Source organism: Thunnus albacares, chromosome 7 (assembly GCF_914725855.1).
Source record: "Thunnus albacares chromosome 7, fThuAlb1.1, whole genome shotgun sequence".
Taxonomy (NCBI): Eukaryota; Metazoa; Chordata; class Actinopteri; order Scombriformes; family Scombridae; genus Thunnus; species Thunnus albacares.
This window is the reverse complement of record NC_058112.1, coordinates 24,501,231-24,525,695: the sequence shown is the minus strand read 5'-3', so window position 1 is coordinate 24,525,695 and position 24,465 is coordinate 24,501,231. Positions and strand designations below refer to the sequence as shown.

At 39.1% G+C, this 24,465-nt stretch overlaps 3 protein-coding genes across 6 annotated transcripts in view; 1 reads left to right on the top strand and 2 right to left on the bottom strand.

The window, feature by feature from the left end:
- Positions 1-8,807, bottom strand: part of kcnq1.2 (potassium voltage-gated channel, KQT-like subfamily, member 1.2) — a 183,844-nt gene extending 175,037 nt beyond the window's left edge. For all 4 annotated transcript variants that reach the window (XM_044356354.1, XM_044356356.1, XM_044356355.1 and 1 more), the window contains exons 1-2: positions 8,569-8,807; positions 5,776-6,446 (exon numbers count right to left, since the gene is read on the bottom strand). In XM_044356354.1, the coding sequence (XP_044212289.1) occupies positions 5,776-6,257 (482 nt within the window). In that variant the 5' untranslated portion in view covers positions 6,258-6,446; positions 8,569-8,807. The remainder of the gene's footprint in view (positions 1-5,775; positions 6,447-8,568) is intronic.
- Positions 8,808-10,557: 1,750 nt separating this feature from the next.
- mrps35 (mitochondrial ribosomal protein S35) lies at positions 10,558-19,634 on the top strand. The gene is made up of 8 exons (XM_044356360.1): positions 10,558-10,742; positions 12,473-12,525; positions 12,760-12,927; positions 14,053-14,113; positions 14,248-14,387; positions 16,300-16,409; positions 16,511-16,580; positions 19,069-19,634. Exons 1-8 carry the CDS (start codon positions 10,610-10,612, stop codon positions 19,336-19,338), a joined length of 1,005 nt encoding a protein of 334 aa, XP_044212295.1. The 5' UTR covers positions 10,558-10,609; the 3' UTR covers positions 19,339-19,634.
- Positions 19,635-20,181: 547 nt separating this feature from the next.
- On the bottom strand, positions 20,182-22,514 carry LOC122985587 (MANSC domain-containing protein 4-like). Its single transcript, XM_044356359.1, has 3 exons — positions 22,134-22,514; positions 21,879-22,007; positions 20,182-21,323 (listed from the first exon to the last, which is right to left on the bottom strand). The coding sequence occupies exons 1-3, from the start codon at positions 22,351-22,353 to the stop codon at positions 20,476-20,478; spliced, it is 1,197 nt and encodes a 398-aa protein (XP_044212294.1). The 5' UTR covers positions 22,354-22,514; the 3' UTR covers positions 20,182-20,475.
- Positions 22,515-24,465: the final 1,951 nt, after the last annotated feature.

Genomic DNA, 24,465 nt, shown 5'->3' with positions numbered 1-24,465 from the left:
TATCTGACCAGCTGTATTTTCATGAGGATAAACAGGTGCAATGCTTCTCCACTGCTAACTGGTTGTGCTGTAATGATGTTATCGTCAAAATGACCTTTCATATTTAAAAATAAAAATAGTAATCGTAATAGATAATGAAAAGTCAAATGACTTTTATCAATAGTGAGTAGACTAAGCTCTCCTTCTCCTACCGTTTCAGCTCAAACACTTTTATCTCAACTGCATTTACTTCTGTATTGCAATATGTTTTAAGAAACTGAACTGTTAAGAGTTTGTAGATGAGAGAACCAAGAGGTTGGTTGTAATCTGCGTGCAGACTGAGAAGGGCATTTAGGAATCATGAGGACATACATGTTTATTCCATTTGGTTATGTAAAAGACTCGGAGGGAGTGGCCCAAACGTGAAGGGGATCATTGCTCCAGGTTGTCTCTGTGCTGGTGAGTCTGCAAGCCATTGCATAAGACTCTTTTAGGACACATGTCCACGTATGCTGTCTCGAGTCCAAGGGATTTTTACCCACTCTGACTACTCTGTCATCATTAGCGTGGCATGCGCGTGTATGTCTGTGTTCCTGTCTGTCTACTCTAGGATTAGACAAATTTGTCATAACATTTTGTTAAATATCATATAAATTAATCGTTCAATGTTTTCAAAGAAGGATGCCTCCTGGCAATTTCTACATAAAGCCTGCAAAACCTGAAACTGTGACTGCTTAAATTTCATTAATTTTTAATTCATTTTTTGTAACTGAAGCCTTCATCAAATAATAATAATGTTTTTATAAAGCACTTATCTGCAAAGATATAAATAAAGGAAAAGAATAATGAAATATGAGAGGCTAAATATGCCCCTTCAGCCAAACAATGAGAGTTGTCACCATGCCAATCTTTATCTGTTTGGATTTCAAATGAGCTTTTCAAAAGAGTTCACGCAACTTTACTCAACACTGGAGCCTCTCTCTCTCTCTCTCTCTCTCTCTCTCTCTCTCCCTTGGCTGTCTTTGCCTTATTTCCAGACATTTGGATCTGGATCTTAATCCTCCAGGAGATTCTGCCTCACATCTTGTCTATTCTTCCTCTGTGTGAATGGTGTGCTTGAGTTTCTGTACACAACATCTATTGTATGCCAGTCCATTATGGAAGAGGGATCCTTCCTCTGTTGCTCTTCATGAGGTTACTTCCCTTTTTTTTTTTTTTTACCCCCGTTAAAAGTCTTTTGGAGGGGTTTCCAGATCTGAATTGAGGAAGGATAACAGGTGTTGTATGTGAACAGAATGTAATATTTATGAATTGTGATACTAATAAATAAAATTGACTTGCCTTCTACTAAAAACTTTTTGGATCTATACCATCTTTCAGGAACAGATATTGGTCAAAATGTTACAGAGAAGGCCAATGTCTATGTTTGTTAATCAATACACACAGATTCAATGCACATAAAGTATGTGTATATTGTAAATGCATCGATCTGTGTCAAATGTCTAACCTTTAGTTACCCTATTATGATACCTGTTGACTGGACAGATGTTCTGAAACAGCCAGATGGGAGTGTTGATGAGTGCATTTCAGATTTATATATAAGCCTGTATGATCCAATATGTTTGTGTATTTCCCTTCACTGTATTGTGCAATCCCACCACATTAGCACATCTGTGTTATGTGTGTGTGTGTGTGTGTGTTTGGATAGATGTTTGCCTGCACCTGCACGTGAGCATGTACTGTGTTTGCGTGTGCTGCATTGCTGGCAGTTGTGGAAATGTTGCTGATCCTGGCTTCAGGATGATAAGGGGGCAGTGATGAATTAAGCAACCACCTGCGCATGTGTGTGTGTGTGTGTGTTGTTTGTGTGTGTGTGTGAGCAGGCCTATTAGAGCAGACCTATTAGGGCTGTCATGAGTGCTGCATACGGCCCTTTGTGCATCCCTTCTCCCCCTGCCAATCTCTAAAGAGGCCAGGAGAATAGATGGCCACCAGCGATAGCCATCGACAAGTAAGAGTTACTTAAAGGAGTGTCAGCGGGGATCAGTCAGAAGGGTTTAATATTAAATGAAGGACAGGCTCGGGTTCTCTCTCCTCTGTGAAGGGAGAACATTAGAGCCTCAATTACTGCTGGGAGAGATTATCATCAATGCAGGGCACACAAAACACACAAACATACAGTAAAGGAGAGAATCTCCCCGGTGTTTCCATCCATCTTTGACTGACAAAGGGAATATTTTAATGAGACAGACAAATTCTACCTCTCTTCAGGCACAATTTCACACAGACAGAACTGGAAAGTGCAGTAATAGGCGCACCTGCTATTTGTAATGGCTAAACATTAGGCCAAGACTATGTTTAAATGATTGGGTAATTTGAAGGCAACTGAGCTTAAGTACTGTAGAGGGGGATAAATATGTTTGGATGATGAATGATTTGGGAGGAACAGGACTCAGAGGTTGAAAACATTAAGCTTGTTGCCAGAAGCATAGGAGGTCGAAAAACTGTAATCCTGGTTATTTTCTGGCCAGAGCTGCCAAACTGCTGAGTCATGACCCAAAAGTGAGATGCTGCTTCAAATGCTGTGAACAAGTAGGCGGAAACAGTAACGACCATGTGCTAAATGGTGCTCAAAGTAACCCCCTCTTTCCATTACAGTATTTCTTGGAAACGATACACTGATGATTTACTTTTAGTAGTTCACCCTTAACTGTAATTTTTGAGAAAATAAATTTTCAACGCATGACAATAAAAGACGTACTATTTTACTCCTCTTAACAGACAAAAGCAGAAGTTCATGCATAAATAAGTCTGTGTCAAAATATGCTGTTTTTAAATGTGCTCTTTAAATAAAGTGACTTCACTTGACCGTGCAATGCAAAAGCAAACAGGATGAAAAAGTGTCACACTGCTCTCTTACAGTCATACCTACATATGTAAGTCTTTTTCTTATCATGGCATGAAACTAATGACCCATATAAAGCACAACTCAAAAATTAAGTTTAAACATTTACCTTTACTGATGGTAACAATTATGAATGAAGCAGTCTGTCCCTTATGAACCTGCATTATACAGCTTGTTCTGTAATTACTTATACAATAATGAATAGTCAACTACTGTGAAAAAAACAGTGGAAACTTACTACTACTACTACTTACAACTACTACTACGGTCTAGTGGTTAATGTGATGTTATTTATACAGCTCAACTGTCTTTTGTGTTGGTCAAAATATGTGGTTTGTTGTTTCATCCATAGTGTTGCTTTTACTTCAGACTGCTCACCATGTGACCTTGATGAAGGTCAATTGACCAAATGTGTTGGGAGTCATTTGACCCTCAGGACACAAATATACAGCATCTGTACTCTGGTTTATCTGTGCTGCGTGCAGGTTTACTTAGACACAACATGGTTTATATACTGTCTGCCTTTCAGCCAATTAATGATCTAATGAAATATTATTCGCTGTGACCATATAGATGCAGTATGACACTAGATAAAGCATAAAAACACAGAACTCTGTAGCATCAACCAAAAATGGGGAGTCCTTATGAAGCTTGCTTTTTCTGAGGGAAATTTTATTTTATTTGACTCAATGTGTAAGTCATGAAAATAATGTGTCAGTTGAATGTAAACACAGTTTAGAGGAAGCCTTTCAATTCAACTTTATCATTCATATTTTCATCTAATCTGATCTAAATCCATGGGCTCAAAGCTTAATGTGACATCTGGGACTGAATTGTGGGATACTTCAGAGAAGATAGGAGATTCTTTTGTGGCATGGTCAGAGGGTATTCTTGGTCAAATTGATTTCTAAGAGTTTTATTTTTTGGAAAAAGTTAAGCCCAATGACACAGAGCACTTTTGGCGACGCTGCAAATTGTTTGGCACAGACAAATGTACTGTAAATGTTGTTTAGAGTTTTTTTTCTTTCTTCTTTCCATCATCATCCTGTTCATCCCACACATCCATTTGGAAGATTTGTAAACATACTGTGATAAAACTGTTCTTTTACACTTTGAATCTACTGTACTAAAACAGATTTAAATGAAAGTCTAAACCAGCACCGGATAGATTTAACAAGGATTAGAGATACTTTTGCTTTGCCCTGTGTTTCCCCTAGGTTGACTCCTTTGTGGTGGTGAAAGCGGCTTCTGGGGGGGGGGTTGGGTGGGTGTACGCATTTCTCCGTTCTCCGTTTCTCTGTTAAGCGTTATCAGGTTAGGCTAACCCATTGTTGTTAACTTCAGAGCTAACCCCCCACTTTTCCAGCAGTTGGGGAAACAACAGACGTGACTTTCCCTGGTCTTGAGAAGCTGTAGCATTTTATTAACTGACACACTGGAGTCTGTACTGTACATTTACTGCCAGATTCACAACTCAGTGCTAACATTTTCCTCTGCTCCGCTCACAGTCACGTCACTTTTCTGCCCACTCGTACTCATTCAACCGCTCACTCGATACGCACACACACTACGCACTGCCCTATACCTTAAAAGGAGCTACACTAACAAAAGTTTCCCAGGCAATGACAGAAAGGATATTTGGCATTAAAAACATTTTTTGGCCTGGCGGGGGTTCCCGTTGGCCGGGCCTGTACAATTATAGGGGAAACACTGTTGCCATTATCATTTTGATATCACAAACTATCAGCTATTAACTATTAGCCACAAATAAATTTGTATGATACAATTAATAAGATTTCTATGTTTTAACCATTTCAGATTATTTGAGAAACTTAATTTAAAGTTCTAATGCTACATCTTTCATTTACTTACCAGGATATTACAGTAGAATGGAGTCAAATGAAACTTGCAAATTACTATAATATTTTGCTAATGTAGATGTATGTATATGTATAAAATATTCCACAACTTGATGAACAGGTGGTAAGAATAGTAAGAAATCCAAATTCAGCAGCTGGCTCTCTTTCAAACTTACTAAACACTAAACTAACTAAACTACACAGCGCTTAAACACTCCAGCGTCATCACAGTCTGAGCAGTTTAACACCAATAAAGGACAGACAGTGCTCCTGAGTTGTAAAAATGATTTATATAAGCTGTGTTTTAACTGTAGGTCACAGTGTGCTCCTCTGGCAGGTCATGTTAGCAGCATCTAGGAGGCACATCCCATGTTTCATGCATGAGGTTCCTGATTTGTTGTCAGTTAAGATAGAACAGAATAGACGAAGCTCATCAGGGCCAGAGGTGTGGTTGACCAGATTACACTGACCTGCTTCTGGTGGGCTATCTTAAAACAACCGCAGACAGCAGGCAGGCCACAGACACCACTCCTTTTGTTACTGGGAACCAGAACCTAATACTGGAAGGAGCAGCACTAGATGTAATTAACAAGAGAGGGACTGGAGACACCGAGGGACTGGTGACTGAAGACTAACCAAGAGACACTGCACAGACCTGCAGCTCAAAGTTGTCTGCTTACTGAATTTTACACAGCTTTTAGCACTGATATCAAAGTTTTTACACTCAATTTGCGTAATAATGTCTCATTGTGGTTGGGTCAACCAAAGTTTGTAGATTAAAGAAACATCTCGATAAAGTTTTTGTTTCTGTTTTTACTTCAGACTTCTTTTTGCATTGTGTCTGGGGACATTGTTTTATCTTGGTGCTCCTACTTATATTTCTTTTTACAACTCAGCCTTTTGAGCCTATTACATGCTTGTCAGCCTCTGTGATCATCTTTAAGTACGTCTTGCTCATTCTCCACTGCTGCCAAACTGACCTGTAGTATGTACTGAAAACAGTATCAGTATCGCACCCAGAGAGGTACTCACACGAGGAAGTGGTAGAGGAAGCATTTCAGTCCAGCAGGTCTCTCTAGGAAGTTGTAAACATTCCCCTGCATGCTAGTCTTCATGTAAGGGTGGCGGAATTCTTTTTGATGATGCAGCCAGCTCGAACGAGGGAGAGGTGGTGGGACAGAGGTGACAGAGGGCTGGCTGAGCAGCGCTGGGTCTTTTTTGTCCGCTGGGGGACAGCAGGGGATGCCTGATCCATTATTCACCGCTGTGGGGTCCAGTTCCAGTGAAACAGGAGAGTAGTGGCTTCTGTCAGCTGTAGGAGCCTGCGGGGCAGCAGTTGTAGTAGTGGTGGGGGCTGCAGGGTCAGCATCCAAGTCCTGGTCCAGGCTGAGGCTGAGGCTCGTACTGGCGTATCCATTGGGGCCACATCTCATGAAGGAGCTCCCCAGACTACTGCCATAGTCACGTTGCATGTGGCACGTCATGTGAAAGGAGCGTGTCCGTCTTTCCCCCATGTTTCCCCGCAGGATAGTCTAGTTCAAAAAGGGACAAGGGGTCCTTGAAAGTCCTGTGAAGTCCTGGAAGTTGTGGCCAATGTTCAGGTTAAAAGGAAGAGCAGAGAAGAGTAGGCGGGCTAGGTAAGCATGGCTAGCTGCCTGCTGCAAACAAGAGCTCTTGCTGCCGGTCTGCATGTGTGTCCATACCTGCAGTGGAAGAAGTGACATGAGTCATGGAGATAGTATGACTGAAAGTAAGCCTTGCCCTCTACTGGATGGGATCTTGTTATTTTAGTCATGAAAAATACAAGACTTGGAATGAAAGCACTCAGCATTTCCAGATACATTTTCATAGTGTTTTAATGTGTTTTTAGTACCAGTTCGATGAGGGTTGATGCATAATATATTCAAGTGTTACTTGAAGTGATGAGCTATCTGTAGCAGAAAACTGAAAATTTAATGATTTACAGCTACAATTAAATAAACATCTGCTGCGGTAACAGCAAATTATATTCTTATTACTAAAGGTGGTTCCCTTCAGCATGTTACTTTTGAACTGTAGCCCAGATCAGAGACCTGGTTGTTCTCAGGTCATTTCTGCCGCTTAGGGCTTTTCATTGTGTAACCGTCTTAATTCCTACTTCAAGATGTAGCTATAGAGTCTGTAGCAGGATTGGTTATCCAATGTTTTGACACTACAGAGAGAAGGGAAGAAAAGAGAGGGAATTACCATTTGTGAGTAAGGAATTACAGTGGCATTTCTACATGTCTAACTTTTACAAATGGTCATAGACTATTACACTATGACTTGTGACCTGTGAACATAATAAAAACGTAACAGGCACGTAACATTTCCAGCATAGAATCATACATGAGTGAATGTGGCAGCTACAGGTCAGCACGCAAGTCCGTTCCCGCCAGCTCTCTCTGAGCCTTTTCTACTGTAAGAACAGTATCAGGTTGCATTGTCCCTGATGGATGTCAAAACTATGTCTAGTTTCGCATCCGGGATGGTAAAACAAATGCACAACGTTCTGCTAACACTTAGAGAGAATAATCCGGTATATTTACCAACAAACAACAAATTGTAAGCCACCACAGCTACAGTGTGACCTTCCCTTACAGTTAAATAGAAAGCATCAAATCAAAGAAGCTTAATCAGTGTGCAACAAGAAAAGAAATGTGAGTGATTAAAGCCATGCATATTTGCAGCTATATGAATGATTGCAGCTCCTCAAGCTTTTTCCCTGGTGTTTCTCTTTAAAGGGAGATCAAGGTTTAAGTCAAGCACATTATTTAAGAATTGCATCCTAATTAAAGTGTAAACAAAAAGATATTTCGAGCACTGTAACCAATGCATGTTAATATTATGAGCCCAAATAGTCAAAACCTCTGCTACTTAAAGAGCTGCCTTTGAAAAATAAGGTTTAATAAGGTGAGTCCAGACAATTAACAGCCATTACTGAGGTTGATAAAATAAATCTATACCGATAATAAGAAGAGGATCTACAGTAGATACTGTGAAGCAGACTGGTTATGGAGCAAATTGTGCAAAATAAGGTGCACATCAGGGCTTTTAATATTGTGTTAAATATTGATTCATTATGTCTTCAAATGGCATCGAACCTGTAACTCAATCTGGTTATCATGACAACTTCACAATAACCTTTTTCCATCCACCATGTCCAAGCCACTTTCACTCCTTGAGGACTTATGTACAATTAATTAGTGGATCAAAGGTAAGTGTTGTGTGGAGGGGGGATAGATAGTCGGATGTTACCTAAAGGGATTGGAAAATGTGTCATGGGACAAGTAAGGTAGACTAATTGAAGGCAGCCACCCCCGTCCACGTCTGTCTTCAACTATAGATGACCTGATGACAAGACCCACATGTGCTGCTGTCTCTCTCTAGATAGAGTTTCTACATTTAAAACTATACAGTCATGGGACACACAATGAACTGTCAGACATGCACAGGCTGCTGTGGGACTCTACAGTTACAGAGTATTGGGTGACTTTCCGTTAAACTGAACCGACCCTGGCGTTGGACTTGTAACACACATTAAATAAAAGCATGTGGGTTAAATTGAGTCCAGAAATTGTAACTTTTTTATTAAAATCCTACTTTTCCTCTTTTTATCTGCTTAACTAACCTCCTGAAAGCATCTCAAAGACAGCACAGGTTGAAATCTGTTTAATGAAGCTGCAAAATCCAGCAAACGCTAAGTCAATATTTGCATCAATTAATGCTACATGTCACTGTTCACCACTGAGCCCTACAAGAATTAAACAGCAACACATTATATCAAACTAAAGTGTCATATCTTACCTTCAAACCCCAAAACACGCATCAAGTTGTCATCGGCGGCGAATAGTGTTTTAAATATTCCTAAAGCCAGGCAACAAGTTCGGCTTTTTCGTTTTTTATATATTTAAAGGCCAGATAAAAGTACAAATTAATTAAATTACACTGGTAATAAATTACCTCCCAGCGCTCAAAGACATAGGTAAAATTGAAATTACAGTGAAAGCACAAGTCTCCAATCCGCTGCTGCCCGCAGGACTCACTTCTCCCTTTGATGTGCATCGCAGCCTGAGCATAGACGGATGCTGCGTTCACTGAAGTCGGAAATATTGCAATTATAACATGAGCGGACAACAAAATGGTACTCTGAGAATCTTTTATTATTACCATGAGGCAAATATACCGTATGTCAGCAAAAACTTCATTATATATATAACATGTATCAGGGTAATTATTTGTGATTGCTTTGACACATCTGCCAATATGTGATACTAAGTGGATAACTATTAGTGATAACTGGCTGTCAAAAATTGTAAAAATAAATAAATAAATAAATAAATAAATAAAAATAAATAAATACGTTGTTTTTGCATTAGAAACTACTCTATTTTCCAAGCCGCATTAAGAAATTTCTTATCATTTAATTGTACATTAAGTGTAAGATGACAGCAGTCACTCATTTAGATGAACAAGAATCATCAGCCAATTCTGGCACTTTAAGGAGCTTTTTTGGTCTCATTTACTTTTTATAGTTGAATCAACCATTTATCACCCAACTGGCATTGAGAGCATTTTAAAAAAAAGCTCTGAAAAACCCACTGTACAGTGGTTGGTGAAGATAGTGAAGCATCTTCCATATTTTAAACCTTGATTTTTATTTATGTATTTATTTATTAATTTATTTATTTTAAATCAGGAGTTGGACACAATGTCTAACAGAATCACAACTCTAAATACACACCAATGTTGCTCCATGTCTGCTGGCTCAAAATGAACAAATGCAGCTTAAATAATGCATATTGTTGCATGTTTCTATTTTCATTAGTTCCTCTTTCTTGATAAAGTTACTGAAATAGCATTGCAAAAACAAATTGCTTCATATTTGGTTGGCAAATTATTTACCACAATATTTATGGTATATAATGGTGATTAATCACCACCAACATTTACTTGCCCAGAGAGAATCTTCTTACTGTTACACATAGCCTTACCTTGTTGACTACTGATTTCTAAAACAACAGTGGTTCTGTGGTGCCCATCTGGCTATGTCCAATTTGGTAGTGACTCCCCACTAAACATGGATTTATGTGTTTGTTTTGTAACAGCATGAACACAAAGTATTGAAAATGTTTTCCATTAGAAGGGAGAATAACTTGCTAAAGCTGTATTTTAATGTATTCAGGAGAGTTTCCCCACCCCAAGCAATTTTAACCCAACCTGAAACCACCTAGCTTGTTTTTGTACAAGAACACTGACTAACCACAACACAAAAAACAAGACAAACTTTTCTGCAAACTTACCCCTGCATCCCCAGGAACTTATCTTTTTATGCCATTTTTACTTAATTTAACTCTCGCCTCTCTTTCAAATCTAAGTAAACTCTTAACGTTAATCAACACGCTGTTGTTGTGGTAAAAACATAAATACACCTCACAAATGTTAAGTGAGTTCAAACCGGTTCCAGCTTATGATACTATCGTGGGCGTGTGTTTAAGGACTTGCTACCTGGGAAACTTGACTTTATGAGGACATTTGAATGCATCACGTTTCAAAAAACAGCAGCTGGCGGAGGGCAGCCGCTGGTCACACGTGTGGATAATGTACCCGTGTAAATGCAAATTAAGAAGAGATGTGTTGGCCTTCAATTTCTAACAAAATGTATTTTATACGCTCCTCTATTAAACTATGAGATTTTATTAAACTACCTGATTGATATCCCCTCACATATAACGCGCTCTGGTTATACCTGTGTTCATCTGTAGGAGGCACTAAACATGCGCGAATACAGCGCGACGGGTTTTTCTTCCTTTTGTCCCGCACCAGCTTCTGTAGTCACTGCGAAAACATGGCTTCACACACAAGCAAGGCATTCCTGTCCTTAGGTCGAATAAATGTTCCTTGTTTTGGACTGCAGGGCTCTGTGAGCAGGGTCACATACGCGACCGCTTTGACCATAAATTCTCCTCCTGGAAATAAAGGTGAGTTTTACAGGAGCTGTTCAATAGTTAACACTGATTCAGAGTTATATAGCTGCACGCTAAGCTAACTGCCTCAAAAGTAGTTATGTTACCAAGGCCACTTCAGCTACCTCCTCACCTGTGCATCGACGACTGCAGTTAGAGTGTCTTTCTAACCTTGACAGATGAATAATTAGTTTAATTGATACATTTGATGTGCATTTTAAATGATTTGTCCTGTGTGTGTGCTCCTATGTGTCCGTTGTACTCATTCATTATGTCACTAGTTACCTGGATGTCATCCTATCTCCTCCCATTACAATTCACACACATGCACCCACAGTAGAGTCAGACAAAAAAACGTCAAAATATACTGACTAGGTCAAAACCTAGTATTAATATGTCTAGTAATATGTGACATAGGTTTTCCAGGCTGTAATCATTCCTCCTGTACATACTGGTTATTGAAAGATCCCCTTCAAATGTGCTTTCAGTGTAAGTGATGGGGGCCAAACCACACATTTTGTGTAAAAATGCATTTCAATTTTTATCTGAAGTTTATATGAGGCTTCAGCAGTCTGTGTTAGTCATATCAAGTGGATATCTGCCACATTTACAGTCTTGTGTTTCCCTGTTGAGCTGCAGTGGAAGTATAGTAACAAAAATAGGGGATTTGGCACTAAAAAGACTAACGTTGAAAGACATCTACTTGATTTGACTAATTTGGATGGCTGAAGCTTTATATTAGCTTCAGATAAACTTTTAAATACATTTTTGCACAGGAGGGCTGTGGATTTTGGCCTCCATCTGTTACATTGTATATGCATTATGAAGTATGAACAGGAGGAATGATTATGGCAAGAAAAACTACTTCAATATTCATTTGGTCACCAGACTGTTGTTTTAAGACAGACTTGAAAATTGTGAACCTGTCTTCACGTCACAACTGTATTGATCCCATGCAGGGATATTTTGGTGTTACAGTAGCAGAAGGAAGTACAAAGACAGATGCATAGTCTAGAAAAGGGACATAACCTAGTTAAACTAGAAATATTCAGTATATGAGCATCTACCATATACAACAAGCGGAAAAATAAAAAAAATGAGGTACTATATAAACTACACACTACACTACAGGCTGGATTTTTGAGGCCGATATCAAAATTTTGGGAGTTTTAAAAATCTGATGTGATATCTCAGCAAATAGTAACATTTTTTATTAACACATAACTAATGTTTTTGATAAAGATTCCTGTTTTTAAAGATTTGTGCGACCACGATATGCACTGTATGGGACATTTTGCAGTTGAAAAATAAACTTGCCATTGCTCAATTGTGAACACATTATGTGATGTCAACAGCTGTTTCTACATTACCTCATTACCTCAACATGTTAAAGTATTTTTGTACTACAATGTCTTTATATTTACAGGTCAGCATAATCAATGATACTGATTTATCTGTAATAAGCTGATATCAGCCATTTATGGATCTAGTTGTTATATACACCACCATACATAAATATACTATACATAAATACCCCATACATACACCGTACACTAAGAACAGAGTCACAAATAAAGTTAATTCAATAAATAGATTAAAAAAAATTGTACTTGTGTCAGCAGATAGCAGTTTTAGCAGCATTAAATAGTTATTTATTTTGTGATATTTTTAAGTTAAAACAGTGTATGAGTGTTTTTTTTTTTTCTCAAACAAAGTGGCTAAACTTGAAATATTATCAATCTTAGGCCTTCCCGAGAGAGGCGGCAGAGGAGCCTTTGGAAGAAAACCCAGGCGAGATGTAAGTTTTCAGCATTTGTGTCTGTTTTCCAAGGCTGAATATAATAATATGCATTAATATTCTACTGAGAAGATATTTAATAAGAAATTCAATATGCTTGATGTAAACATCTGACTTTCCCGGATAATTATGATTTAAACTGAGGGAAGAATCATGTCACTAGAAACAAGGATTTTCTGTCACTTTACCATTGATAAAGCTTACTTTTGTCTTCCTTTTTGTTTGGGGTATCAGGCGGGTCAGCCCAGGACAGACAAGATGCCAGTCAATCAGGACTGGACTGCAGTTTATCCAGCAGCAACCCCCTTCAGAGCGAACTCTGTCCCCCTACCTGTAAGGATGGGCTACCCTGTGAGGGGAGGTGTTCCACCAGAGAAGAAGGGCAACCTGGAGCTGATCAAGGTCAGATTTCATTATTTAACATCAACGTGATTGGTGGTTATAGTTTTAGAAATGAAGGATGAAAAATGACAAGCATTGTATTAAATAGTCACACAGGTACTATTGATGCCTAATTATTAGTCAATAAATTAAGTAGAAATGCAGCAATTAGTCAATTAATAGATCAGGTGATTTAAAGAAAATTGATTGCCAAGTATTTTGATAATCGATTAATTGTTTGTTATTTTTAAAGCCAAACCTTCTTTGATTCCAGCTTCTCAAATGAGATAATCAGCTGTTTTCATTTGTCATATATAAAATTAAATTGAGTATCTTAAGATTTTGGACCATTACTCGAACAAAACAAGCAAATTGAAGTCACTGTGGGCTCTGAGAAATCGTGAATGCCATTTTTTTCCCACAATTTTTTAACATTTCATCAACTAAACGAATAATTTAGAAAATAATCAGCTGATCACGAAGCTGATAATGAAAATAAGTGTTAGTTGCAGCCCTATAATTAAGTTGTAGGGCTATTCGCACATGATTCAAAATATCTTCTACAGACTCTTACTCATACAGTTGACCATGAGCTTCATCTGCACTGTACATACAGTGTATGTGTGTCCTGTCTGTATTTATTGATATTAAGCCACCAGTATTCATGCTGACCAGATGAGATAATTGAAGGAGGGCAGTGCTCCTGCAGCGCTGATGCTCTGCCGCACGGCTCTGATGGCTCTGCCTCTGTGCCCGGATTACTGAGCTGCTGTGTCCAGACACCAGCTGCTCCATCTGGACTCGAGCCACTAGCAGATCCTCTACTTTCACCCATCACAGCTGGAACCCTGCCGTGCAGCCTAACGATACAGACTCCATTCCCTTAATGTGCCACAAGGGGATGTGTATCACCTATTTGTGTTTGATGCTGAAATATGAAATATTATTAAAAAAAAAACATAGCTCAGATAGACGATATCCTTTACTCAAGGGATGTAGGGGGTACATTTTTCTGCTTTATTTACCATCCCCTTTTAAAACCTGAATACTAGGATATAAATATTAGACGCTCCACACATTTTCGATGTTTTTGTTATATGAGCAGTTGTGCATCTGAACATTCATCTCTCTCTCAAACTCTCTCAGATACCAAACTTTCTGCACTTGACACCAGCAGCCATCAAGAAACACTGTGAAGCTCTGAAACGTAAGTTCCTCTTTTAATTGTCAACAGTATCTAAAAGCTACTTATTATCGTGTGATGTGATTTACCGACAAATTATTATTTATCTAGCCGATTTATTGGCTTATTGAGTTTAAAATGTCTTCCTCTGCCATCAGCATTCTGCACCGAGTGGCCGTCTGCCTTGGACACTGATGCCAAATGTGACCAGCACTTCCCTGTTAAAGTAGAAAGCACAGACTACGTGTCTGCCGGCCTGTCTGTCAGAAACCCTTCCGCTCGTATTGTTCATCTCAGAGTGAGTTTCTCTGAAACGGTTGTGACCTCAGTTTTTTAGCTTCAAAGTGGTTCTGTCAATGCACAGGAAGTCAAGCGTGGAGAAACATCTACAACGAGATTATAGATTTACAGTGAAGCATAATCACCAGCTGACATCATGTCGCTATGACTTATCTACAGATACATTCATTGTCCAGTGACCTCAAACCAAAGAAATAATGCCATGAAGTCCACAGAGAGATTACAGTCCTCGAGAATTATTTCACATTTCAGCATGTTGTGATATTCTTGTTAGTTTACTGTACTTTGTTTTGTTTTTTCATTTCTTAAACAACTTTATTTTTTAGCAGAGTAAAGTAGCAAAACATTTTGTCATTGACATATTTGTTTAGACATTTTAATATTGCTCTTAACCCCACCACCCACCCCTAATGCATCAATATGCAATCCTCCCTCAGGATATACACATAAACACAAAATATGGAACCAACAATACGTAAAAAAGAAGATACAAACTTAAGATTCCATGAAAAACCATAGAAGTTATCATCATATACAATATATAATTGGTCTGTTAAATATACCAGAGTAAGAAGCAATTCAATTCGGGGATTCTGAATATCAGTCAGCAAATTGGATTATGCTAATGAACACATCTTACAAACACACCTCCTCATGAACAGGTGGCCTTCATCAGGCTTAAACGAGCAACTTACGACAAGTTCAGGCAGTCAAGAGGGTTTGTTGAATCCCGTGTAGGATTTTCTTATTTTCCTCTCATTGCTTTGTGCAAGAACAAATATAAGAGAAAAATAAGAGGCCCATTGGGCATGAGGCTCAATAATGCTGTTCTGCAAAAACCTCTTTTTGCTCCTTTGATGGGGCTACACATTTAAACAGTAATCATAAAGGCTTTTGTGCTGAAAAATATGTCAAAAGAAACACCGGATTACACCACAAACACACACGAAAATGAACTGTCATTGATAAAAATATAAAATGTGTCATTTTCACCATTAATCACCAGCCATCTGCTCCACTGACACTTTGCCTTAGATTATATTCACAAGGTAGGAATTATTGTGACATTAATCCGAGTGGATTAGGCAGATAGATTGGAGAGAAAATCTAACAGAGTTTAGGTTCTGAGCGAACGGACTGAGCCCAACCCAACATTTTCAGTTTAATTAAAATTGATTCAGTCCTTGAATGACAAAATATGTATGGTCCAATTGCCTTAAGTTATTTTCTATCTAGACAAAAGTAGACAGGATGAGAGTAGTGAGGGAGACAGAAGAAAAGCCTGGAAATAAAATCTGTTGCAGGGTGTGATCCCAGACCACATGTGGTTCCAGAGGCAACAGATTTTGTCACTTTACCATCTCTATGCACATTTGTTTAGACACTTTTAAGTGACCTCACCTCGGTGTTGTCAGTGCGTGCGGTATTGTACACAGAATACATGCAAACACGTTGCTTGTATCACCTATAAACAAAGTTTACGTCGCATTGTACAAATTATATAAGTCCAGGCCACGAAAAACAATGTAATCGGGGCGTAATCTGTTGTTTTCCATCTCTGCACTCCACAAGGGGCTTAGAGGTTATTATGGGCCACAGCATAAATAAAAGCTGTGATTTCATCAGTCAAAAGTATAAGAGTTTAATCAACACAGTCAGAGCTCTGCACAGGTTAGAAAAAAACATTGTTTTTTAGTTTTTTAGTTATATTGTGGTTTTATTTTATTTAAAAAGAAAGATCCAAGCAAAAGAAAAATTACATAACAAAATGACATCTGCCATAATCTTTTTTTTGACTTTGAGTATTTATACATCCTGGTATATCCATCTCAAACATTTATATGGAAAACTGTAACCTTAACAATGTCAGATTTCTCATGTGATTATCTTTGGTGTCATCGCTGTCACAGATAAAGCTGTCCAGTTTGAATCTGGATGACCACGCACGGAAGAAAATGCTCAAACTCGTTGGGGAGAGATACTGCAAAGATACTGATATCCTCACCATCATAACTGACAGGTAAACATCAATGCTTGAAAATTATCTATGAATCTATCCTCAAAGTGTGAAAAACAAATTAAAGTTTTTCCCTTTTGTCTGTTCATCCCCCTCTCTACCAGCTGCCCACTGAGACAGCAGAATTATGACTATGCCATGTACCTGCTAACTGTCCTTTACCACGAGTCCTGGGTAAGTGGAAACATAGATAGTTTTTTCAATACTCTGTTGTGACTGAAGATGACATCAAGCAGGCAGATACATCAGTCAGCCCCAACAAAAACTAAGCCGACTGTCAGACTGAATAATGATGAATTTAGTGACTCTCAGGCTATTGTTGCCAGGCCATCCAGAGACCCATATCCTGCCACCACCTTACCCCAAACCAACTCTAACTGGGGGTTAGCTGAAAACTTTTTTGATATTAAGCCACCAGTATTTTTCTCAGTCTCTTTTTATGTAGTGACCTTTCATCTTCTTTTGACAAGTACCCATTCATTTAAAGGGTGGTTGCTGTCTGTCCTCATTTGTACCAACAGTGTGTTTACCCTTTTTAAAAGGTTTGTCTAAGATCAGATGAATGACAACGCTTGATCTCATACTCTTCAGCATGTAATATGAAGACTATTTTTGCAAGATTAACCGTAGTACACTTAATTGACATATCATGTAGCACAATTCACTTGCAATGGTGTAAAACTAGTCTTGCTAATACGTTGTTACCTAAACTTGCACCACAAGTTGTATAATAGGTGATTTATGATAATGCATTCTGACAACAGTGTGACATAGTGAGATAGTTTATAATGGGTCCATGATAAAGTTCAAGGGCTAGCATGTTGGTGTTAGCTCAAGTGTCATTGTGAAGGTACCAAATGAGCACAAAAGAGCGCAATGAGATTTTGTTAGAATATGAAAATAGTCAATACATTGTAGGAAAAACCACTTTGCATTAACTGTATATGTTAAACATTGTTTTAACTGTAAAAGTTTGTTTTCCTTCATCAACATCTTTGGTGACATTTGCATACAGCTAGCGACACGGCTCAGTAACTTTTACCAGGGGAATTCTTGTCCTTCTTGCTCTGCGATCTGAGAGACTAAGCCCATTAGGAAGGTATCAGAGTTGAATGGGCAGAAGGATGGCAAACAGCAGCATTGTCCAGTTGACATTTCCCCACAGATGGGAGGAAAACAGACTCTCCTATCAGGTGTTGACCTTGGTACTCATTCACAGTAAGCCAACCATGCCACATCACAGAGGCCTGCCACCAGGCGCTGTCCACATTAATTTGCAGCCAGCCACATAAAAGAAAATTACTCCCCCTATTGTGCAACCTCTGCCTTCAGGATCTTTTCCCATCATGGCTTAGTCACATAAAAAAAAAAAAAGTTGTTTTTTTTCTCTCAGTGGGGAAAGGTGTCCGAGCCAGGAAGCAGAACACTGTCCACTGCCCTTTTGGACACACAATGGAAGGCACAGTGCTTGTCCAGCAGGCTTGTGGAAGCTGTGAGAGTGGCGTAGCGTTCAGGTTGTAACGCTAGCCCACAAAGAGGCCAATTGTTAGAAGCCACTGAGGTGATTTTATCTCCCCACTCAGGGAGACAGACCTTGCCCGCTAATTCCAATGTGTGCTAATCCAGGCCAGCATTGGAGCTGGTCGCTCAAAGCTGCCTCTAACATGGAGGGAAATTTACCACTAGAGGCACTGCTTCTGCTTTTGTGCCTTCATGCCCAACACCTGTCCTCTCCCCTATCTCAATATATAAATATTGTATGGCAGGCACGCCAATGTTTCCCTCAACTGAGAAAACAGGTTGCCATTTGTCTCCTGGCAAGTTATAAATTCCTTAACACTCTGTCAGACAAACTGTTGAGAGATGGATGTTTTTGGACAACAATACAGGTCTTACGGTGCAGAGGAATTAGCTGTATCAGGCTATGTCCCTACACAGGCAATAATTGTTCAGTCAATTGTTGGTTTTGGTCTTTTCATTGGATTTTTTAACACTAAGTAAAAATATAGAGCATCACTAGATTTAAACCTTTCCTTTTTAAAATCAAATGTATAACTTCTCCTGTATGAGAATAACCTGGAGATCTGCAGATGATGTTTTGATCTAAAACTAATATTCTCGGTTAAGTAGGTCTTCATTATTTCAAAGTACACAACTGATCCATTCTCAACTATCTGGTGCTCTTCACTCACATAAGCCTGGACTTGATCCAGACGGGATGTTATGCGGATCAGATGCGTATAGCAGTAATGACGGTCATTAACCTCAAACACCTGGAGATCAGCAGAGCCGAGGCTCTGTCGCTGCCCCGCTATAAGCTGCTGCACAGTGAGGTGTATTGTTCTCAAGGGAATGTGATGATAGCTAGACAGGCAGCAGACATACGACTACATATGGAGAAATACTATCTCTGTGAGAGGAGCATCAAAGAAGGGGTGAGGGGTGACCAAGGACCCCCATATTTTACATCTGTTTCTATACTATGTTCCAAAGTAGAGTACTAACCTGAACCTTGAAACAGTCATATTTAATATTTCTTGCCACACTGCAAAAAACTTAACTTGTTTCACATTTAGACCTATTTTTATAGTCCAGTGTAAAAATTATTGATTATTTGTTGTTTGTAAAGTTCACAAATGTTCTTTTTTTTCTAATTCTTCAGAAAACGGAGGCCTGGGAGGCTGAGAAGACTGTGGCAGACATGGAAGAGTACAGCTGGGAGGGCAGCCCATCCCAAAAAAATATCTTGGACACACTAGTACGCATGAAGGTGGCAGGGGAGGAGGAAGGCGAGGAAGTGCGAGAGCAGCTTCTCGGAAGAAGAGAGGTGCAGGAGTATAAGGACTCTGTCACGAGGCTGAAGAATGAAGGAGAGAGTGAGAGCACCATGCTCCAGTACAAAGAGGCTGTCAAGAAGGTTTTCAACCTGTAATGTATTTACATGAAGACAATGACCAAGAGCAGCAAGGATTAGACCTGTGATTGGGTCAAAGGACATTAAAACATTTTCGAATACTTGTAAAAATACTTGTCACATCTTCAACTATAGTATCAATAACATATAGCTGATTGTAGATAAATACTGTTCAGATTCACATCAGGATATAAAACCTCCAGAGTTTCATCTAATGTATTTATTTACCAAAGTTGATTTACTGTCATTGTTATTTCAGGTGTATAATGATGTCTTTAATACAAAAATAAAAACCTGATGTGTGCTATTGTGAATGAGTTTTTGTCTTTGAAGTTCTCTTGCTCATTGGGTAAAGTATTTATGTAATAAAAGCCTCATTTAATCAGTTCACCAACTTAAGCTTCCAACCCACTTTTGTCACTATCAGGGTGAGGAGAGACGCCCCAGTAGAAAAGATACATTCAGGAGCAGGCTGTTGAAAAGTACCTCACTCTTCTTAAAGAGTTTTGGTCTGTGGTGTACTTTTAGCAGGAGAAACCCACTGCACTGGAGGGTTAACCACAAGGTAGAAGATAGTTCATCAAGCCCCACTAAGGATAATACATTGTTGATGATCTGAGCAACCCTTGAATGGTAGAATTTTTTTGGTTGGAAGCCGCTATTAAGTCCCACTTAAAACCTGCATAAACAACTGGCCAGTCCTTGAGGTTTGGCATCAACATCAGTTTAAACTCATTGAAGTACATCAAAATATAGGTCAGCCAAATGGACATATCGTCTTTCTAATTGCTGTTATCAAATGCACTGGTGGAATTCGAGACTTCTGTTGAAAATGTGTGCAAAAAAAAAAGTGAACCAAAGCAATGGCAGCAACTGTATGTTTTTTGGCAACATCATCTAAATCATGTACTACCTCTGACCAGTCAGTTTGAATATTTTACAGCATCAATGCATCATTTGACATGACCTACATTTTCATCCCTTCCTGCTTAAAATAATAGCAAAATTCTTGCTATTAAAATATTCCATTATAGAAAAACAGATCAAAAACTAGTAAAAATTTTAACATCTCAAATGTCTCTTCATCCTGGATTCCATTTTTAAAATAGACTAAATGTCAGTTTCAGCTTTTTTTTTTTTTTTTTGGCCCCACTTTCAGGAGCTCTCTCTGACCAGGACATACTTTATCAGACGCATGGAGCCTCTTTTCCCTCTCCATGACGTACGGTAGCGTCCCATCCTCTTCCTCTGACCCCTCCAGCTCACGACCAGCAAGATGGAGCAACAGCAGCTCAGCAACACTGTGATACAGATGGCCACTGCAACCAGCAGGGTGTGAGCGGCTACATGCCACTCTGGTCCCAAATCTCCTAAGGTGTCCTCTCCGCTGGCACCCTGATCTCCCTCACTGCCTGCAGTGTGGTTCCTCCCCAGAGTGCCCTTGGTGTCATTGGGGTATTGCTTGCTGCTCTCTATGTCGCCCATAAGTGCTGTGGACGTTGGAGGGCTGGTGGCTGACTGAGAAAAGGTGGTGGTGTATTGATAGGTAGAGGTGGATGTGGAGGGCTGTGTAGTTGTGATAGCCTCCAGAGTGGAAGTGGAGGGGGAGGCAGGAGCGGTTTGGGCATTGTAAGGGTCGAGGGTGGTGGCTGTGGTGGGAGGTAGACTAAAGCTCGGTGTGGGAGAAGTGCTCTGGGTTGTTGTTTGTGCATGACTCCACAGGGCTGCTGGAGGAGCCGCTGGTGTGGAAGACAAGGCGGTTGTAGTTGTGGAAACTGTTGAAGGCTGACTGGTGCTCTGCGGTGCAGAGGTGGTGAGCACTGCTGTGGTAGAGGGTTTAACTGTGGGTGCTGAAGTCAGAGGTGAGGGTGGAGGCGGGTGAATGAACTGGCGCTTGTCTGAGGACAGTGGCTCTGAAGCGTTGACTCGGCCATAGTGGTGGGGTAACACGCGCACATTGGATGTGAAGTATTTTCCAAACACCAACAGGTCAGGATCCACACCTGGGACATGAAGTGATTCATGGTTCAGTCTCCTATATGCTTTTTTTTTTTTTTACATGCTGCATTTTTAAAAGTTGGTCTTAATATTTTGATTATGTGTAATTAGTGAATTTCTACTTTTCTAAAAAGGGGGGAAAATATATAAATTAGCGCATTGACCCAATTAAAAAGTGGGGCTTGACTTTTATACAATTTAGAACTTTTTGTGTGGTATTGAAATAGTGTCTTCTCCAGTCTTTCCTGACTTTGTTTTTTTTACTGGGTTTTTAAAAGTTGGCCTCAATATTGTCAGTGAATTTCTATTAAAAAAAAAAAAAACACAAAAAACATTATGAATGAATTAAAATGTAAAAAGTTCTATAGCTTCCATCACCATCATCATTGTTACTGTTATAATAGTTGTAGTAGCAATATAACATTAGCAGCCTATGTTTGTAGTTCTTCTTGAGACTGTAATAGGCCTTGTTGAGGCTTTAGTTGATATGCATATGTGTTTATGCAGACTGCATTCCTAATAATACAATTTGATTATCGATTAGAGATTATATTACTTACCTTTTGTGATATTATAGAGGACAACGTTGCCTCTCTGGCTGAGAATACAGCTCTCCAGTGTGGGACAGTGCAGGTGGAAGCAGTTTTCTTGAGTTGTATCATAGTGAAATATGGCCAGATTACAAGAAACTATAAGAAGAGGAAAGACGATAAATCAGGGTGAGATGCACGTATAGAGGATAAAACAAAGAGAAAGCAGCTAAATACACGGTTCAATTTGTGTGTCTATTAGGTTGATTGAGAAACATTACTCACAATTTCTCGTAAGGCAGCAGGTCCTGCTGCATTTCAGCGCGGTCTCCTCTTGGTAATACTTCAAAAGCTGCGCTCCTCTCCTCTGAGACTCCTCAATGTCGATGAAAATACCCGGGAAGCGTCGTATCCAGCAGTTTTTATAATAAGATGTCGGTGAGCACCTCGATTCAGTGTGGCCCACCAGACTCAAAACCGTCAGCAAACCCCATGTGACATTCATGGCGCGTAATGTGAATCAGACCATGTTAAATTACAATGTGGGCAAAGCATGGACATATCTGACGAACTCTGTAAGGTTGATTACTTGGAGTTGACAGGCATGAAGTGGAGTCAGTGGCCTGGTTTTACTGGTGCCAGTCCCTCTCCAGGTGTGTCACAGCTACGCACCTGCAGGAGGTGGAGACCCAGCCGTGCGTAATGTGTCCAGGCTGTGCCACAGTGCAAACTTTCAGACACTGATTTTGCACTATTAGAGGCTAATAAAAAGTGGCCTCAACTGCTTATTCTAATGATAAATATCTAATGAAATAACCCATATGATTAATAACTTCTACAAAGCTATACAAGTCAATGTAGGAATATTATTTGACTATTTTCGTGATGCCAAATCAGTAAAACAAAATATACTGTATAAATTTACCATTGCTTACCACAGACTCTTGAAACAGGAGGTGGACACAAAAACAGCAACACCTTAAAATTTGCATAATATAATCCAATTCGACAACCCAATAAGAAATACTTATTTTTGTGGATGTAAGAGGATTTGCCTCAACTCTGGCAATTTTTGAGGTTTGTTGTTAAATTGGATTACATTACAAAGTTCCTCTTATTTTGTCCACACTGTGTCTATGGGAGGATTATGGTCATCATGAGGGGATTTTTTGAGTGAAAGAGAAACCAGTTTTGTTCTTTAACCTTCAGTCTTACTAAAACCATAAATCATAAACAGCAATTGGAAGTTCACTGTTTTTCCCTACAGGTCATGACCTTAAATTCAAATCTCTACTCTACATGTAATACTTCCACACAGGTATGAAATCTTTATGCTGAGTTTTAGCAGGAATCTCTGTGGATAAAACACAAGCTGTCTGTTTCCAGTGAGGTCAGACATCTGAGAGTGGATTGCCATAATTGTAGCAACCTGCCTGAATTCTTTCAAATGGGATTACCAGAATAAGCCTTTTGCTCCCTGCTTTTGGAGCTGCTACACCTGTTGGGCTGTTTCTCTAACCCTTTGTGAACTTGTTTCTCTATTACAGTGCCACATTGTCAGTTTACACCTGGGAGTTGAAAGTAACTTTTTGGATAAAGAGTTTATGGAGTGCAGGGCTCAAAGCCTACAGTTTAAGGGTAAATCATCCTGTAGAAATGGTTTGAATTGAATGAACCATTTGTGTAATGTACCATTACGCAAATGCAAAAACCCATATTCTCCATTTTTATTAAAAGAGAGGTTATACTTATACTTATCAGTTATACTAATAATAGAAAACTGAAGTGGGTATAATGAGTGAGAAAGCTGCCAATTCAGTAAAGTGTCTGTCCTATGCCCCATTTATTCCTTCATAGCAGTGAGCACTTCAAAACTCATTCTATGGCCACAGGAGGGATTATATGGGAATTGGCACCAACAGCTACTGGTCTCCAAGCTCCAAAATGTAGTTTTGGTGTTCGGTAATTACCAGCTCAGTCTTTGAGCTTCACTCAAACTGTGTAAATTGCAAAGTACGTAGTAGATGGGAAAAGTGTAATGATGTCTTAACACCACTAGATGGCAATGGTTACTTCCATTGAACAATAGTTTTGTCCCAATTCTATACTAATATACAGTATGTACTGTACTTTTTTAAATTCAAGGTATCAGTGTACTTTTGTTCTAACATTAAAATAATACAAAACATGCATAGACGTCAATCAAACTGTGACTTTGGTATGACACTGCCAATTAAGAGAAAGAGAAAGCTAAATGTTTCACTAATATTAATTTAGTGCTGAAATTGTTTATTGTTTCTTTGGATCCCCATTAATTGTTACCAAGGCAACAGCTACTCTTCCTGGGGTCCATTGCGTGAATGATTAGGTGATTCATTGATAAGTAGGTTGACCCCTGACAATTTTGATAATCAGATAATAATCTTAGTCATGTGTTAAGCAAAAATGTAAAAAAAAAAAAAAACAAAAAAAAAAAAACATGTGCTGTATTCAGCTTCTCAAATGTGAGGATTTGACACTTTTTTTATCATTGTAAAATACTTTTAGTTTACAATGATGAAAACTAAACCTTTAGTTTAGTTTTAGATTGTTAGACAATACAAGCAATCTGAAGACA